This window comes from Eufriesea mexicana, unplaced genomic scaffold, assembly GCF_001483705.2.
Source record: "Eufriesea mexicana isolate 0111107269 unplaced genomic scaffold, ASM148370v2 scaffold4744748336, whole genome shotgun sequence".
Lineage (NCBI taxonomy): Eukaryota > Metazoa > Arthropoda > Insecta > Hymenoptera > Apidae > Eufriesea > Eufriesea mexicana.
The window spans coordinates 239,981-260,321 of record NW_016907909.1 but is presented as its reverse complement, the minus strand read 5'-3'; the positions used below and the strand labels follow the sequence as shown (position 1 = coordinate 260,321).

The 20,341-nt window shown below is 40.2% G+C and overlaps 1 protein-coding gene across 1 annotated transcript in view; it reads right to left on the bottom strand.

Moving 5' to 3' along the window:
* nAChRa7 (nicotinic acetylcholine receptor alpha7 subunit) overlaps nt 1-20,341 on the bottom strand; it is a 271,960-nt gene that overhangs the window by 28,969 nt on the left and 222,650 nt on the right. The window contains exon 5 of the mRNA XM_017911599.1: nt 6,136-6,316. Within this exon, the coding sequence (XP_017767088.1) occupies nt 6,136-6,316 (181 nt within the window). The remainder of the gene's footprint in view (nt 1-6,135; nt 6,317-20,341) is intronic.

The following is a 20,341-nucleotide window of genomic DNA, read 5'->3' as shown; positions in this document are numbered from 1 at the left end:
AGAATGGGAAACTCCAAAGAGAGAGCAGCTTGCACTGCAATTGGCAGGAAAAGCTGGTGAAAGACACAGGGATAGGGAAACCAAAGCTTTGGAAGCAGCAGGAAAATTACTAGTAACGTATCACATACACACGCAATTATTTAACAGATGTATTCTGATTTTTATCTTCTTTCTAGACTTCAGCTTTCCCAATTATCAATTAGATTCGATTCCTAAAGTAATTATTAATTACTAACGAAACGTTTGATAATTTATCACTGTCGATACATCGAATCATATATGCACGAAATAATGGATTAAAAGATACAAGTCTCCAAGTTTACCTACGCCTTACGTTTTCAGCGTGACAATTAACCCTTGCCTGCAAACTGCCTCGATAAGTAGCACCCCCAAACTTAATCACTCCACTCTGGTCCACATACACAATTATTTAACAGATCTATTCTGATTTCTATCTTCTTCTGAGGCTTCAACTTTCCCAATTTTCAATTAGATTCGATTCCTAAAATAAGTATCAATTACAAACGAAACGTCTGATAATTTATCACTCTCGATACATCGAATCATATACGCACGAAGTAACGGATCAAAAGTAGGAGTCTCCAAGTTTACCTACGACCTCCGTTTCCAGCGTGACAATTAACCCCTGCCTGCATACTGCCTCGATAAATAGCACCCCTAAACTTAATCGCTCCACTTTGGTGGCCCACCCCATTCTCCGTTGATCCCGAAAGAGGGTTCCTCGACAGCCGTGGTGCGTCCAAAAAATACGCCAGCATCCCTGCCTCTATTTATCCTCGTAATTGCGAGGAACTCGCACGGAAAATTCGCGCCCCGGCTCCGGATGACCCGTCGAGAATCGCTCGAGTATCGTTAATGAACATCTCGAAACTCCAACCCGAAGAACCTGCGGACCTTCTCAATTATTGTTTCTACCATCTCTGTGTGCAAGGGAGCCAGCACACAGGGAAATATGATTTTGAATGGGATGCATCGGGACGATTCCACGGGGTACGGATATAAGGCGGGTGAATGGTATACATAATATACTCCCGCATCCAGGCGACTAAGGATTGGTTGGAAGCCGGCCAGTTGGCCGCAACCCAATCCGTTATTTCATTCTTTTTGAATCCACCCTCTGTACCACCTCGTACTCACCCTGCCGCCTTGCCACACCCACCAACGCGACCACCACCCTTCCTCGACCCCCATCCTTCTCGCTTTCACACCACACTGCACTCTCTGTGCGCCAGCACGTTTCTTTCTGTCGCATGCTAAATTCGCATAAGCGGCCGACCCCTTTGACGACGAAAATTAAATTCCCATCGGAACCCTCCGAGCTACGGCCGTGGATGATAATGTGTGTGCAGCCTGACGCGACGGTATTTATGCGAGCCGACCGCGCGATGAATTAGTATCGATTTACGTTTAAACCTTGCTCGTGTTAGTCGTGACACTTGTTCCTGGTAGGGAACAGGGAGAAGCAGGTGTAAGTACCGGTCTGTTTGGCGGAGAAGTGATTCGTAATTTTAGTAGCCAGTTTCTCAAGCTATTGGCCGGTTCATCCGTGACGAATCCGGCTGTTTCGGGTAGATCAGCCTTGTGGATCGTCTCGTATATGTTTAGGACTTGGTCGACGTGCTATCGGCGCGATTATGACGGGGTTTGTGTCAAACGGCTGTCTACGTGGGGACAATAGCTGTACGAACGAAGAGAATCTCGTTTGCAGAGTCAGAGGTGCGAAGCACCTCTTACCGTCTCGGACTCGTTAAGATCAATTTCGACCCGACACCCCATCTCGACGTCGAACCAAGGCAGAAGGTTAATAAATAAGGAAGTCGACGCAAAATCCACCAATTAATTTTCCAATCCTTTAATTCCCCTATTTTTCCGGACAGTTGCCACAAACAGTTTCTCCTCGAGCCTACCCTTCGCGAAACCCTCGAAACGTGCTCTCCCGGTAGCTAATGTTTCAATTATTAGGTCAGTGGCGTCGATCGATGGAACCTTCGTCTTCGTTTTCATTTTTAACCGAACGTCGTCGATAAAATGCCGCAAATGATATTGGCATACATTAGAGAACATTAACAATTTACCGCGATTTCATGCGGCTACGATGTCGCCTCGATAGAGTTCGACTCGATACGTTCGATGCCTCCGCCTCTTGAAAGGGGAAAAAAGGGAATGGCGCGGTGGAAAAGAAAGAAGAAAAAAAGGAAAAAGGGAAGGAAGAAAATTCATTTCATAAAGTTCGTCACGACTGTCCGTGCCAGCATCCTATGGTCGACAGATCGACAGGCATCGCTCGATGCATATACACGTAGAATGCACGACTGCATACCAGGGCCACTCGTATTTGTACGAGCCAAGTCCGACCAGGTAAATAGTTTCGGTTCATCGGCCTTCAAACTCTTTCCAACGGCACTCCATGGCCCGGTGAATTCGTGGTACACAGAGAGAAGCCGGAAAACAGAAACGCAAGAGGGGCACGTTCGTGATCGGGGTTACAGGTACGTATGTGAAAAAGGGCGACGTCGTATGGGGTTCACGATTGGGCTCTTTGTATCGAGGCATTATCCACGAGCTTCGCGATCGCCAAAAAGAGACGCCTGGGCTCGTGAACGAAAGAAGATTAAGTGGAAACGAGTGCAGTTTACGCGAGAGCCACCGGTGAATCGCATTTACTCTCGTTCATTTCGCATGAATGAACTGCTACGGAAAATAAACGAGGAACGGATCCATCCAATGATACCCAAATACCGTCGTTCGCGACAACGAAATGGCACGGCTGAAAACCAAGTATTCCCTTCATATAAGGAATTCGGATTTTGAAATCTATTTTGAGGGTAGTTTCCATATTTGAAATCTAAGTATTTCCTTGCTATAAAGAATTCGGATTTTCAAACCCATTTTGAAGGTTGTTTCCATATTTGAAATCTAAGTATTCCCTTGCTATAAAGAATTCGGATTTTAAAACCCATTGTAAGGGTTGTTTCCATACTTGAAAACCATGTATTCCCTTGTTATAAGGAATTCGGATTTTGAAATTAATTTTGAGGGTTATTTGCATACTTGAATACCAAGTATTCCCTTGCTATAAGGAATTCGGATTTTGAAATTAATATTAAGCGTTGTTTCCATGCTTGAATACTACGTATTCCCTTAAAATAAGGAATTTAGATTTTAAAATTAATTTTGAGGGTTGTTTTCATACTTGAAAACCAAGTATTCCTTTGCTATAAGGAATTCGGATTTTGAAATTCATTTTGAGGATTATTTCCATGCTACCGTTTCGAATTTGGTCGATAAGAATGGCGTATTTAATGAAAAGGACGAAGGTAATAAAATTATTTTTATACGTACCACGATATGGAATGCATATGTTATTAATTCATTTTAACGCTAGAATTATTTGCCAACCAATGCTAAAATATTTTAACTGTATCTAGATAAACGTTATAGGCTGCCAGTACTAGTGTTAAAATTATTTTTATACGTACTACGATGTATAATACATATGTTAATAATTAATTGTAACGCTAGAATTATTTACCAACCAATGCTAAAATATTTTAACTATATCTATGTAAACGTTATAGGCTGACAGTTCTAGGGTTAAAATTATTTTCATACGTTCAGGAGGAATGAGATAAAAATGGCGTATTTAATGAGAAGGAAGAAGGTAATAAAATTATTTTTATACGTTTTATATACCACGATATATAATGCATATGTTAATAATTAATTTTAACGCTAGAATTATTTACCAACCAATGCTAAAATATTTTAACTATATCTGGGTAAACGTTATAGGCTGACAGTTCTAGTGTTAATATCAATGTTATATATTATACATGTATTATGTATATATTGATATTAAATTGGTATTAAAATTGTTTTAAGAATGACGCGATTAAAATCATTCGCGAATGAATAAGAAATTGCGCTACTTGAAGCTAATTTCGATAATGATCGATAAGCTATGTTAGGTATCTCGGGGTGTGTACATCAAATCGAATGTATATAACCCAGAGGAGCGTCGTATATTCCACTTTCCTTCCCCTCGCACCTACCCCTTACTACTTCGTCCTGCTTATTGTCCTCCTTAATGAACCCTCAAGCATTCTCGAATTCCGTCGCACCGTGTAATTCGCATCCTCAATTTTAATTATTCAGAATGATCACAGACGACAAATGAAGGAAGACAGGTCGGGCGTTTCAGACGTTTTGCAGAACTACAGCAATAGCAAACATTTCATCCCTTATTGTGTTTCGCGTTTCAGCAATCCGGACGAGGTTCACAAGAGTTCTCAAACCGATTGTCACTTTGATTATTTCATAAAAAGGTTAGGAAGTTGTATTTATACAATATACTCGTCGACGAAATCATATTTATACAAGTTACAAAAATATATTTCGTGGTAAAAAATTGTGGAATATTTAATTATTAAAACGAGTTTCCTCATTTTCTCTATTTTCACGGTAAAATAATTATTTTGGGTCGGATGATAATTGTAAATATACGAAACAAAAATTTATTAGATTTTATTGCGTTAGTTAATACTGAGAGCTGTAATCACCCACACCAGTGTTAAATAAAATACAAAAATGTGTTCCAGCGCGAGATTTAATATTTGCTTGGAAAGAATTATTAAAATCAACAGGAGTGATTAAAATTTGAAGTATTTGCACGAAAATGGCCGATTAAGGAGCAAGTTAGAAACTAATAAAAATTCTCGATTTGTAGCTTCTCAATTTGCAGCAATCAACGCGAAAGTATTACGTCGAAGATATTTGGATATAGTCCATCCAGCCATTGTATTAACCAACTGAAACAGCCAGCGAGAAACTGCATTACTGCGAATTCTCTGCAGACTGTCGCATTTATTGTTACCCGAAATGCACCTTCCACAATTCACGAATTTTCAGCAGTCCCTTCGAAATAATGTTTTCCGGAAGCATTGCTGCATTTACATCTGGCTGGGCTAAAAGGACGATACTGCTCGGACACTTTAACGGAATTAACGGTCTATAGAATTAAGCGGAATCTTCTACAAAAGGTGCAATTCAATTCTTTAACCCCATTTGTTTCACGTAGCAGGTGGTTACATCTCCGAGTTCGTTCCTGACGAAAATAACTTCGCGTGTTAGATTCCACTGGTAAGGCTCATTACGATAAAAGAATTCTTTGATTTTATACAATTTCCATAATGAATCGTTGCAAAACAAATTTCGTTTCTAACGAAAGCAACGTTACATTTCATTCGTGAGGCTATTTAATTGAATTACAATATTTAATTGAAATTATAATTTTTAGTACAAATACGACATGATGTTAGAAGGAAAGGGACCTAGAACTTAAGATTTTATTCGCAAGAAATACTATTCGATGGAAAATATAATTTTTGATACAAGTGCGACGCTATGTTAAAAGGGAAGGGATCGAGATCATAAAATTCATTCACGAGGAAAACTATTAAATCAAAATTATAATTTTTGATACAAGTACGACGCGATGTTAGAAGCGAAGGGACCGAGAGTTTAAGATTTCATTCACGAGGAATATTATTTTATCAAAATTATAATTTTTAATACAAGTGCGACAATTTGTTAATAGGCAAGGGACCGAGAACTTAAGGTTTCATTCACGAGGAAAACTATTAAATCGAAATTATAATTTTTGATACAAGTGCGAGGCGATGTTAAAAAGGAAGGGACCGAGGGCTTAAGATTTCATTCACGAGAAAAACTACTCAAGTGAAATTATAATTTCTGATACAAGTGCGACGCTATGTTAGAAGGGAAGGAACCAAGAGCTTAAGATTTCTTTTACGAGGAATACTATTCAATGAAAATTATAATCTTCGATATTATATGGCAAGTGACCAAACGCTCCTAACCTAATAGAAGCACGTTCACCTAAGCAATCCAAGTGACAACGAGCATCGTTCAGTTCGAAATTGAAACTCGCAGAGACACGATATTTAATTTTCATTAAATCGACTGCCCTTTCGAGGGTAAACCGGCTAAGAAGGCTGGGGCATGTCGACTAGAAGGAATTTTTAAACGCAGAGTAAACGGGAAACGACGAAGAAACGGATCCGAACCGACCCATTTACTACTCTGTCTTCATACCTGAAAGCCGTCGTACGTCCAGGAGCCGAATTTCATCTCGCAGCGCTGATCATCAAAGGGAAACCAGGTAATGTCTATCTTGCAAGTGCTTTTGAATATGCCGGGCGGTACGTATAAGCAGGTCCCATTGTTCTTCACGACGACGTTCGTCGGGTAAGTGCCGTCGAACCCTTCGTCCGCGCTGTAACGAACAATCGTTAACGTTAATCGGGGTTCGATTGGTCTTTAACAGGGGTGCATTTGGGACGTAATCTTTGAACTCTCGAAACTCGAGTACGGGAGTTCGTGCGATTTCGAAACTTCCGACATCTCCGAAACTTTGGATCTTCGAAACTCGAGCAACCAAATGCTGATTTTATTTCGTAAGAATTTTTCGAAGAATTTGGCTTCGACGATCTGTATCTCGACGGAACTTTTGCGTTACAGAAAAATATGCAACTCGGAATATTAACAATTATTTAAAAATACCAATGGTCCACGTCAATCTGAATTTAGTATGTCTCCATTTTTCGTATTCTTCGATTTCATAGGAATAAAATTTCTAGGATTTTAACAGTAGTTTCGAGGATTTCAAGAGATATTACAAAAATTTTTAATTGAGAATTTTGAATCACGAAGGAGCAAAGCTTCCAATTTCCTGAATTTCGAGAAATTTGGAATACTCAGCAACCCATCGCTGATTTTTAAATCAACGTCAGATCTATTCCTCAGATACCTCGTTTTGAGGCAATATTATAAGAACACTCGCATCGTTATAATTAAAATCTATTATATATATTAAAATAATAGGTATGTTAAATAATATATTATATTAGGTGAAGTAAAAGAAATCCATTATTTTTGCATTCAATTTCATGCAAAAATAATTGATTTCTTTTTACTATACCTAATATAATGAAAAACGAAGTAAGTTAACAATGTTGGCCACCATCTGAATATTTCAGTATTTCTTTTTACTTCGCCTAATATATTAAAATTAAAATATGTTAAAAATCGAAAAGCGAAAGGTAGTCTCTCGTATCCCGATTGGATTAGGAGTTTTAACATTGTGTGCGAGGGATAATCAACAAATTCCTGTACAAATTAAAAAGCTTCCTGTTGGTGATAGTACGTCGTGCAATTTATTTCAATTAAAAATTTCGCGTTAATTGAAACTGGAAATATGAAGAATGGGAGTTTGAATAGAACGAAGAGATTGGCGCATGATTTCGTATAAACATAATTTTTGATACGTCCCGATGCCTTTTTCGTAAATTAAAAGCAAGACACGAGAAGCAGGCCTATTCGAACTCTTTTGTTACTAACGATCCTTTGTTCACGTGACAGGTGTATCTGAAAATTAAAATATCGAATTATTCCGCGTCTAGTAACCAATTTCGTTCTGTTTCGCAATCAATACATTTCATTTCGCGCTGAATTCCGAGTTTCCCTCTTAATCCCCTTAAACTTATAATAATATCAGCGATTCTTTATAAAATCGCGTTCAATTATGAAATGTAAAACGATAAAATGATAATTCGTAAGCCAAGCTTTTGTATGATCAAGGAAAATTTCTGCAAACTTCGCAAAATTACAGAGAATTGTAAATAATAATGTTCACTCAATTTCCGTTATCGAAAATGAAAGAATTATTTTTATTCGTTCTCACTGAACATTCATTCGTATGTACTCGGATGTTGAAAAAGGGTCGAGGATGAGTTAATTACCGAAATAATGACACATCCTCCCTAAAGAATTTTCGTGACACGAGCTATGCATTAAAATATTCAAAGCGAATCGCATTACCTTTTACATCCTTGTCCATCAGATATTATAAATTAATAAATCTCCTTGCCTACTTATCCCTCCATTTGCGGTCAGAATTTCACCAATTCTGAAACGTCTGCTTTATAATCGTGAGTCTTAATTGCCAAGCTAGGTGCCCGATTTATTTCTCACACACGCACACGTGCGATTTAAATCCTATCTCCGGAGTAACAAACATTATCGGAAGCAAGGAACAAAATATTGTGACACGGAGAATAAAGACCAATCTTATTCCTCCTTCCACGTAAAAATTAGTCCGGAATTTCGCGATCAACCGAAAGCTCCCTGGAGCTCGTAAATATTGAAAATAGCAAAGAAATTTGATTAGTCAATTGCTACGATTAATACCGAATATTCTCATGCGAGGGAATTCGCGGGTAAACAATTATTTCGAAATTCCAGTACACCAGAGAAACATGTACTCCAATTGATATTCCAAGATATATATCGCGACTCCGTTTTCCAGACGACAAAGGGAGATTGAAGTTTAAATTTCGCGAGCAAATCAGGTAAAATTCGAATTCGTTAAGGCAATAAAATTTGACAAATTGTGCGTGTTCAGTTATGTATGTTTAATTTCACGTATTGAGTATATTTAATTTTGTCACACGGTGTCCCCGATTTCGCTGTCAAATATCCGCTGTCATGCGATAAATTGCTGTTGTTCCAGCTGGGAGCACAGTCTCTGCAGGACTACTTAATTATAGAAAATTGCAGAAAGCACCTCTGTAGTTTCCTTTCAATTAATCGACCTGCCATAAGTTACGTTTCATTAAGATTCGTTTATAATAATATCGTAATAGAATTTCGCGTGAAATTCGACATTAGTTCGTCGCGTTACGTTTCCTGGACATCCTTGGCTGATGAATGTTTCAGCTTCCAGGAACGGGAATCGATGGAACCATGAAGCGAACTATGACGTTGATCTATCGACAAACGGCTTTTTCAAGCTTCCATCTAAGCTTTTTCTTATCATAATCGCTTCGTTTTCTTATATTCCTTTTCTTCTGTCATTTAATCTATAATGCATAAAACGTAACAGCATCCGTAATTTCGTGAAAGTCGATTTTTCATAGAACGAGAGAAATGTTTTCGAAATTGTTATTCGAAGAGTTATTATACGATATAAAATTTTGGTTTATATTTATTTTTGAAAATTATGGAAATTGGAAATATCGTCATCGAGTTGCTTGTAATTTGCAAACTGCTTTTTGTAATTAAAACAATCGTCGAAATACGGACGTAATACGCAAATATAATTTTTATAACGTTTAATTGATTACATGCCCGTTTAATGCGAGCGTAATTCTTGTCGGAGAACCGTGTGCGAATATTCGCAAATTCTATTCACCGCTTTACCCGGGGGGTAATTTAAAACTTCAAACCAAAGCAATCGTTAGAGAGAAGCGGTAAGCATTGAACTGAGAACCATCTAACTTGCAGGTTTGATCTCCTTCTCCTTTTCAGCTTGCTTCATTTAACCACAGTAGCTGCAAATCGGGAATTATCGGAAAGTCAGAGAAAAGATAGATTGCTCACTCGCTATCTTTCTGCATTCTATGCCCAGACCTAGCATTTCGTTCAAATGGATTTCAATAAGTTGTTTCTGCGATGCCGAAAGTATATCGGTGTTTGATGCATAGAACCGGCTGCCAAGTTAATTAGGGTAGTTCGAAGAGCGGGTGCTCGCGCTTCAATGAAATCAGTTCACGGAGATGTCTATCCTTCAGAAATAAATGAATACGTGCACTCTAAAACTGCTGTCTTCTTCTTTATCCTTTCATTCTGCTGCTTCGATAAAATTAATTTACCTTTGTGAAATGCACCGGCTCGCTAAATATAAATTCGCCAAATAGATCCGAAAAGTAATTCCGAAAGTGGTATGAAACAAATATTTGGTTTATAGTATAATAGAGTAAAATTATTTTCAGTAAAATATCGAAAAATAAATGTGAAGGTTATCATAAATGAACGACGATGAGATTATTTATTGATTACGATACGATTACATTGATCGAATAAATAAATAATTTTATATCGATCATGCAATCTTGCGTTTGTGTATGAAAATACGAGACTAAGTCTATTAATCTATTCAATGAAAAATAAAGTAAAGAAACTGTTAATGAATTAGTGAAAAAATCGGTGACTGAAGTTGTAAGAAATCCAACACTTAAAATAAATGGATTTAGTTTTATAGTAACTACTGCAGTGTTTATAGCAAACTGCTTGGAATAGCAACTGCTAGTCCAAGACCCAGAGGATGCGTCAGTCCTTTAATGACATGTGTCGAGATAGGAGGTACACCATTTAGATTAGGTGGTGGAGACACACCTTTATTCAGAACCAGTCAAAGACCAACATTTAGAATGGGAAACTCCAAAGAGAGAGCAGCTTGCACTGCAATTGGCAGGAAAAGCTGGTGAAAGACACAGGGATAGGGAAACCAAAGCTTTGGAAGCAGCAGGAAAATTACTAGTAACGTATCACATACACACGCAATTATTTAACAGATGTATTCTGATTTTTATCTTCTTTCTAGACTTCAGCTTTCCCAATTATCAATTAGATTCGATTCCTAAAGTAATTATTAATTACTAACGAAACGTTTGATAATTTATCACTGTCGATACATCGAATCATATATGCACGAAATAATGGATTAAAAGATACAAGTCTCCAAGTTTACCTACGCCTTACGTTTTCAGCGTGACAATTAACCCTTGCCTGCAAACTGCCTCGATAAGTAGCACCCCCAAACTTAATCACTCCACTCTGGTCCACATACACAATTATTTAACAGATCTATTCTGATTTCTATCTTCTTCTGAGGCTTCAACTTTCCCAATTTTCAATTAGATTCGATTCCTAAAATAAGTATCAATTACAAACGAAACGTCTGATAATTTATCACTCTCGATACATCGAATCATATACGCACGAAGTAACGGATCAAAAGTAGGAGTCTCCAAGTTTACCTACGACCTCCGTTTCCAGCGTGACAATTAACCCCTGCCTGCATACTGCCTCGATAAATAGCACCCCTAAACTTAATCGCTCCACTTTGGTGGCCCACCCCATTCTCCGTTGATCCCGAAAGAGGGTTCCTCGACAGCCGTGGTGCGTCCAAAAAATACGCCAGCATCCCTGCCTCTATTTATCCTCGTAATTGCGAGGAACTCGCACGGAAAATTCGCGCCCCGGCTCCGGATGACCCGTCGAGAATCGCTCGAGTATCGTTAATGAACATCTCGAAACTCCAACCCGAAGAACCTGCGGACCTTCTCAATTATTGTTTCTACCATCTCTGTGTGCAAGGGAGCCAGCACACAGGGAAATATGATTTTGAATGGGATGCATCGGGACGATTCCACGGGGTACGGATATAAGGCGGGTGAATGGTATACATAATATACTCCCGCATCCAGGCGACTAAGGATTGGTTGGAAGCCGGCCAGTTGGCCGCAACCCAATCCGTTATTTCATTCTTTTTGAATCCACCCTCTGTACCACCTCGTACTCACCCTGCCGCCTTGCCACACCCACCAACGCGACCACCACCCTTCCTCGACCCCCATCCTTCTCGCTTTCACACCACACTGCACTCTCTGTGCGCCAGCACGTTTCTTTCTGTCGCATGCTAAATTCGCATAAGCGGCCGACCCCTTTGACGACGAAAATTAAATTCCCATCGGAACCCTCCGAGCTACGGCCGTGGATGATAATGTGTGTGCAGCCTGACGCGACGGTATTTATGCGAGCCGACCGCGCGATGAATTAGTATCGATTTACGTTTAAACCTTGCTCGTGTTAGTCGTGACACTTGTTCCTGGTAGGGAACAGGGAGAAGCAGGTGTAAGTACCGGTCTGTTTGGCGGAGAAGTGATTCGTAATTTTAGTAGCCAGTTTCTCAAGCTATTGGCCGGTTCATCCGTGACGAATCCGGCTGTTTCGGGTAGATCAGCCTTGTGGATCGTCTCGTATATGTTTAGGACTTGGTCGACGTGCTATCGGCGCGATTATGACGGGGTTTGTGTCAAACGGCTGTCTACGTGGGGACAATAGCTGTACGAACGAAGAGAATCTCGTTTGCAGAGTCAGAGGTGCGAAGCACCTCTTACCGTCTCGGACTCGTTAAGATCAATTTCGACCCGACACCCCATCTCGACGTCGAACCAAGGCAGAAGGTTAATAAATAAGGAAGTCGACGCAAAATCCACCAATTAATTTTCCAATCCTTTAATTCCCCTATTTTTCCGGACAGTTGCCACAAACAGTTTCTCCTCGAGCCTACCCTTCGCGAAACCCTCGAAACGTGCTCTCCCGGTAGCTAATGTTTCAATTATTAGGTCAGTGGCGTCGATCGATGGAACCTTCGTCTTCGTTTTCATTTTTAACCGAACGTCGTCGATAAAATGCCGCAAATGATATTGGCATACATTAGAGAACATTAACAATTTACCGCGATTTCATGCGGCTACGATGTCGCCTCGATAGAGTTCGACTCGATACGTTCGATGCCTCCGCCTCTTGAAAGGGGAAAAAAGGGAATGGCGCGGTGGAAAAGAAAGAAGAAAAAAAGGAAAAAGGGAAGGAAGAAAATTCATTTCATAAAGTTCGTCACGACTGTCCGTGCCAGCATCCTATGGTCGACAGATCGACAGGCATCGCTCGATGCATATACACGTAGAATGCACGACTGCATACCAGGGCCACTCGTATTTGTACGAGCCAAGTCCGACCAGGTAAATAGTTTCGGTTCATCGGCCTTCAAACTCTTTCCAACGGCACTCCATGGCCCGGTGAATTCGTGGTACACAGAGAGAAGCCGGAAAACAGAAACGCAAGAGGGGCACGTTCGTGATCGGGGTTACAGGTACGTATGTGAAAAAGGGCGACGTCGTATGGGGTTCACGATTGGGCTCTTTGTATCGAGGCATTATCCACGAGCTTCGCGATCGCCAAAAAGAGACGCCTGGGCTCGTGAACGAAAGAAGATTAAGTGGAAACGAGTGCAGTTTACGCGAGAGCCACCGGTGAATCGCATTTACTCTCGTTCATTTCGCATGAATGAACTGCTACGGAAAATAAACGAGGAACGGATCCATCCAATGATACCCAAATACCGTCGTTCGCGACAACGAAATGGCACGGCTGAAAACCAAGTATTCCCTTCATATAAGGAATTCGGATTTTGAAATCTATTTTGAGGGTAGTTTCCATATTTGAAATCTAAGTATTTCCTTGCTATAAAGAATTCGGATTTTCAAACCCATTTTGAAGGTTGTTTCCATATTTGAAATCTAAGTATTCCCTTGCTATAAAGAATTCGGATTTTAAAACCCATTGTAAGGGTTGTTTCCATACTTGAAAACCATGTATTCCCTTGTTATAAGGAATTCGGATTTTGAAATTAATTTTGAGGGTTATTTGCATACTTGAATACCAAGTATTCCCTTGCTATAAGGAATTCGGATTTTGAAATTAATATTAAGCGTTGTTTCCATGCTTGAATACTACGTATTCCCTTAAAATAAGGAATTTAGATTTTAAAATTAATTTTGAGGGTTGTTTTCATACTTGAAAACCAAGTATTCCTTTGCTATAAGGAATTCGGATTTTGAAATTCATTTTGAGGATTATTTCCATGCTACCGTTTCGAATTTGGTCGAAGCGGAGAGAAAAATTCGTGGAACGATTAACATGTCGATCCCGTTGCCAATATTGCTGTCATTTCCGATGTTACGATAAAAATTCAACTTTATTCAGACGCAAGATAGCCAGAAATTTGACCAAAACAGTCATCACGTTTTGCAATACGTGTAAAAACAAACCATATTTGTGTTTGTAGTGTTTCAATAAATATCATTAAAATTACTACATTTATTTCTTAACTTTGACACTTGACGCTGTCAAAAACGCTGGGCTCAACGTGTTAACAAACGAAAGTAAAATTCACGGAAGAAAGTTAATACGTTTATCAAACAGTAAAATATTATATCAAAGGAATCGATTTATAATTAAGAAAAGACGTTGGGATTGTTCCATACGTTGACAGCAGTTACGTTTGACACGGAGTTATCAATAAAATCTCGTTACGGAGAAAGGAAGAAATTTTGCGGTAAATGGCAAAGCGAAAGGTAGATTTAAAGTAAGCTGCCCGAGTATGGCAAATCCGAGGAACGCCGTGTGCAGCGGGTTGAACATTCGACCTGTTCTCTCACCGACGCTTTTGACGTTTAAAAGTCATTCCGGCAGATTCGCCATTTCTCCCGGAAGATCTGCGCCGTTGTAGAACATCATTGTGAATTAAATAGCTGTTTGGACCAAGACACCATTGTCGATCCGAAACTCCCCGGTGCAACTGGCTTTGCAGATATAACTCCATTATTGCACGACATTTGGCAAAGCCACTGCTGCCAGATAGTTCTCGAAAATGTTCCCGGATTCGTCGTATCAGCCGAGATTTTCCCGTCGTTCGAAGTGAAAAATCGCTTTGTACCTTCAGCCAAACTACTCTCCTCTCGTGTCTTATTGCTAAGCCCTTTAGTGACGGAAGCCTTTCGATCCGTCTCGTCTGCTCTCGTCGGGAACTAGGTTCGGAGATCTTTCTCGATAGTAGCCGATAATGTTACGCGTTTTGCTTACATTTACGAGCTGTCCGGACCGAGGATCGTTTCGGAAGAGATGTATCACAGTTTGAGAGGTATAAAGTTTACGGACAAGCTGTTGCAACTCTCTCGAGTGGAATAAGCTGAAAGGAGCGGAGCCCGGAGTGTTGAAAGTATTATCGCGAAAATTGATAGATGACTCGAGACACGGGGTTCGCTGATCCGGATAGCCGGAAACATCGATAGCCCGAAATATTATGCACACTATCACTGATCGATCTGTAGCTTTTGCGGCTATACACGACTCGCGGTCGCTTCTGAAATTGCACCCAGATGACCGTATTTTCCGACTTGCCGTTCAACGACTACCGCCAATCCGTGCAAAACAATACGTTTCCCATATCTGTTTAAATACCTGTAGCCGGTATCGTTTCCTGTTACGCGTCCATGCGAAAACGAGTCTTTTCATAGCCTCGCCGACGGATCCACCGTATTATTCCCGTCTTTCGATAATATATATAAAACGTTTCGGACAAATGGATTAAACGCGACGTCGAGAACGGAGATTTATTAACCAATCGGTGTACGTTCAAAATGCAATTTCCTCTTTAAAACGGGAGGTCGAATTGAATTTTCGGGAGGAATTTTCGGTTTTCGATATAATTCGAAAGCAATTTGGATCCAATCGCGGCTGCATAAATTAGCCGACATTCCTGAATGTTCGTTAAAGGAGAGACCAATTAAGCGTTCGCGTTCACTCGGAACAAATTTTGCGCAGCACGGCCGGTGGGTTATTTAATTTAAGCGGATAGATCGATCATCCGTTTCACACGAGACGCAAGCACTGGAAAACGGGAGCGGATAGAGTAGGCAAAAGCCAACGGGAGACACGCGTCGTCCGTGTGGATGGCATTCTTGGATCAGCCGCGTGCTATAATTTATCCGGATTCGTACGTATCTATCGCGTCCACGAATGAATTCCACCTGCTCGATTGTATCTACGATATCTCCAGCACTGTTCACGCTCACAGGCCTGAAAACCACTTAATCTTCGTCGCGTGGAAAGGGACGAGGCTGGGATAGGTAGGGGCAGCATTCGGGATTGTACGCTGCCGAATCGCACTTTCCGCCACCAAACTACCGATATATCGTCCAACGTCCTGGAAACGATCTCTCAATACCTAATTACTGGAAAGTCATGCGGCCGTGCCTAGCCAAACTGATTTAGGCCTCAATATCCCGTGCCCGATGCGGTCGAAACCTGGCCTCTTTCCTTTCGATCTGGTTGGCCGCATTCCACTGAAAACGGTAATTGAAGTGCATCTAGACATCCACGTCCCTCCCGTGTGACTAAATGCTATTTACAGTTCGGCACGCGTTGTCAGACGTTTGATGGTGGACAATTTACGGCAGGCCGGGGATGCGATGAAACGGGTCAAGGGATTTATGGCGAGTCTAAGGACCCGACATAAAACTAGGCCGAATTAGGACGCGCGAGAATTAGACGTGCTCCAATGTTCCCAACGCGAGCCTCAAAAGGATGTTTTTAAATACCAATAAGAAAATCGGTCGACTTTCCAACGAGAACAATTTTTCCGAAATGGAGAAATGAGAGGAAAAAGTGCACCAGTATTAAGAGGTTATAATGCAAAGAAATTGTAGTCAGTGAAAACGGTGGAAAAACTGTATAGATGTTTATTAAATAGACGAATGGTTAGAACTGGCCTGTCTGTTTAGGGTCACGCAGGTCAAGAGACGTCTCCAGAAAACGGGAGAAAAAAGACAAAACGCAGGGGAAGGGATCTGTGGTAATGGTTACATAGACTTTTAAGTACAGGTAGCTCTCCTACAACACGGTTTCATTATGGCACGATTCATAAATTGCGGGAACCCTTCTACAACACGGCATCCTATAACACGGTTTCGCCCCAACACGATAAGAAAATGGCAAAATCCTTTATACAACACTATACTTCTACATGAGCAGTGACGACGAAGAAATTTATTAAATTAAAGTTGCGTTAAATTGAAATAATATTTTTGTTCATTTCTTTATTTCGTGTTGTACACACGTTTATATTTTCAATAAAAATTAAGTTATTTATGTAGAATTAAAGAACAAATTTGTTCTTAGTAAGTTTTCGAAATGTAACCCCCCTTTTTGTACTGGCTCTGGGTCTCATACAATACGGTTTCACATAACACGGCATTTTCTAGGAACCTATCTACAGTGTTATAGGAGGGTTATCAGAATATATGTATTGGAATGAGTGGAACAAGTATGCATGGGATGGAAATATCTAATGAATTCAGGTTATTAGGATAAACGAGTATGCGTGTAATGATTGAGGTGTTGCCTGAATCGTGTATGTCAATGTAATGTATGAAAGAAGAGAGAAAAAAGTAGAGTGATTTGGCATACGTTAGTTGCAATTGAGTTTTAATAGTGAGAAGACGTGTCAGCATGTAATTGTGATAAATTAATTATATTTTAACGTAACATTTGTGTTTGATAATCTTTGCAATTAAATAAATAATTGTTCTCATTGTTATTAAATTTCATCCACCACTAACAAAGGGATCGCCCCCCACATCGCAAGGATGTAGAATTTATTTTAGTAATATATATTATAAACTTTATTTTCAGCCTCTGCGGCGTAGAAGAGGAACTTAGTCTTATAGATTTTGTTAACCCACTCATCCTTACAATTTATTTTAGTATTTAATTCCTACTACAACGTTATTGGAGGACGAAAATGACGGAAGTGACGAAGCTGATCTTTTCGTTATTTCCGAGAGGAGCGAAATATTCGCTGCGAAGAGGTTAGGACGAAGGAGGAACTCTTCACTGGAAACACTGAGTAAATTGGCAATTTCTTTTCACGCTAATTTTGCTTTGTTCCCTCGACGATATCTACGAATAGAAAGGAACAACCCGGTTGCACTCCGGTTCTCAAGGATATATTTTAACAAAGGATTCTTTGCGTATAGAAATTCGATCGACGAACACCTAATAAATATACAATTTCGAGCTTCCACTTTCGCGGAAAAGAGCGGAAAAGGGAGAGACAGGGTAAAAGGAATACGAGTGAGAGTAGAGGAGGCAGTGGAAATAAAGAGTAGTAACATTGGCCGGGAAGATTACAGTTTTCGTTGACCACACGACACGACGGGAACACGAGGAAACACCGTGGCACTGGACGATTAGTAGCCAAAGCAGAACGAAATTCCGGAGCCTCTACAGCAGAGATTTGGGTGACCGCATATCGATTAGTGCGGCAATCGAAACGCTATAAAAGTTCAGACATCGAGGTACCACAGGGCCGGTGTTCATTATGTATCCGCAAACAGGACAGTAGGACAGCACGGTTGAAGGAAGAGTCGTGGGGACGAGGCCCAACATGGGCCGAAGAGGGGACCAGGGATAGGATTTAATCTGCTTTGGCTTGAATTTCAAAATACGCGATGGCTAATGCATATTGCCTTTGGCTTCGTTCCAAGTTTCCTATGCAGTCGAACCTCTAGCAGTGGTACTCTTCCTTCTCTTCTGTCTGATCTCTCACTCGGTCCCTCGGTACCCGCCAAACGATTCAACCATACGCTATCCTCGTCGCGAATGTAAACTCATTTTGTCATGCATTAAGCGGCGCATCCTGCTAACTCCCGACCTTTTCATACCGTCGCGACATCGTCGCGTTCCTTCAAACGATATTTATGCCATATTAATCGGATATCTCCTTTATATGCGCCTGCACGCCAGTGTCACCCGAACCGATCAGTGTTTGCGACGCTGGCCTAATATCCAGTCACTGACATGGGTCCAACCGATCCCGGAAGTCGTTCGTGCGAGATGAAATCCAACCCATAGATGCTCACTTGTTCACGGTTACTCCCTAGACCGCGAAGCTTCGTTGAGCTTCACGCCTAATATAGATCGTGACACTTTCCCTTCTTGCTCGATGGGTAACAGGATGCGTGTTTGGATTATGTCAGGTATGGTAGATAACTGGTCAGATTGATATATATTTCAGTCCCTTAATTAAAGGGTTGCGGTACTCGACAGGGAAGATATTGTTACGAGTTTCTCATATTCACCCTGTACTCGGCCTAGTAACCCAACCTAACCTAACCTAATCCAGCACCTTCCAGAATATGTGGGTGAAGACTTCCAATTTCCAGTATAGTAATCCAGCAACTACTAGAATGTTCGGATAGAAAACAATCTGATTACTATATTATGATTACTATAAAAAGGAGCGTCTTCTGCCGAACTTCAGCGAGTTGAGTTGACAGCGTTTAGATAGGATTGATCTAATTCTACATTTATTCGTGTACATTTTGGAATCTTTCGACAATCCAACGATCGAACTCATAGAAGAGAAGTTCTAAGTGCAATCTGTAACAATATATATACACACACACACCTAGAAAAAGGGGCGTCTACCACCAAAGTTAAGCGAGTAAAGTTGACAGCGTTCAGATAAGATTAATCTAATTCCACGTCGTGTACATTAAAAATCATTCAGCAATCCAGTGATCGAACTTATAGAAGAGGATTTCTAAGTGTGACCTGTAATAATATATACACACACCTAGAAAAAGGGGCGTCTATCATCAAAGTTCAGCGAGTTGAGTTGACAGCGTTCAGATAGGGTTAATCTAATTCTACATCATATACATTAAGAATCATTCGGCAATCATTCGACAATTCGAATTTATACAAGAGGAATTCCAAGTACGATCTGTAATAATATTATCTTTATAATAATTTGAAGAATTTGTAAATAATTTGGAGAATTCGTGAATTTATGAGAAATTTAAAATCGAAGACAGAGAATATAATTTGTGTTGACAATTGATGGGACTAATTCGGATTTCTGTGCCATAACGAATTAAGGAGCTTAATATTGACAGAGAAGATGTAGTTTTCGTTGACATTAACTCCGCCAATATTTCGAGAGATTCGTGAATTTGCTGGGAATAAATATACAGCTAAAAACAAAGTTCGCGCTAGATTCGAGGACATGTCTGATTTATATCCAACCATCGCATAGGATTTAAATCCTAATTTACAATCGTTTAATTGGTCACGAAATGCGAAATAGTGATTCGCAGAGATCAAGCAAAAATTCGATTTTCAGGGATTGAATTCTCCTATTGGAACAAGTGAAACGGGGCTTAACGTGTTTAGGATCATTTGTTCCGGCCGGGAAATGACCAGTAATAGTCTCATCGGAGAACATCCTGATCCGGAAAGCGCTGGTAATTGCATTTTTGCACCCTATGCACTCTGCATGCACCTGGCAAAGATGTTCGAATATCCTCCGGATGGAATTTTCAATTCTACTCAAATTTTTAATTCTACGCGATGAATTTGCAGAAAAATCGATTTAAATTCCAACATTTTATATCTTGCAGAGGAAGCAAGACAATTATTTTGATCTTCCAATAAATAAATAAACGCGTTTAATTATCAGAAAATGGCGTAGTAACCGGTAATAAAAGAGACAGAGATAAACGCGCGCCAAATTGAAGCAGGCAAATGAAAATTTATAGCGTTACGTAAAAATCATTCCACGAAATGATATCCTGCGACAAATCCCCGAAGTCAATAAATCCTGCGACTCATTAATTCTTTTTCTTCCACTCGTATTTACCAACGTTACTCGTGGCCTAATTAATGAATTTCGCAGTGCACCCAGAGCACAAAAGACAACATCGTCAGACACTGAACCGCTAATGGCGAAACGAAAGAAGAGCAAAGTCTACAATTCTTTGTCCCCGGTGCC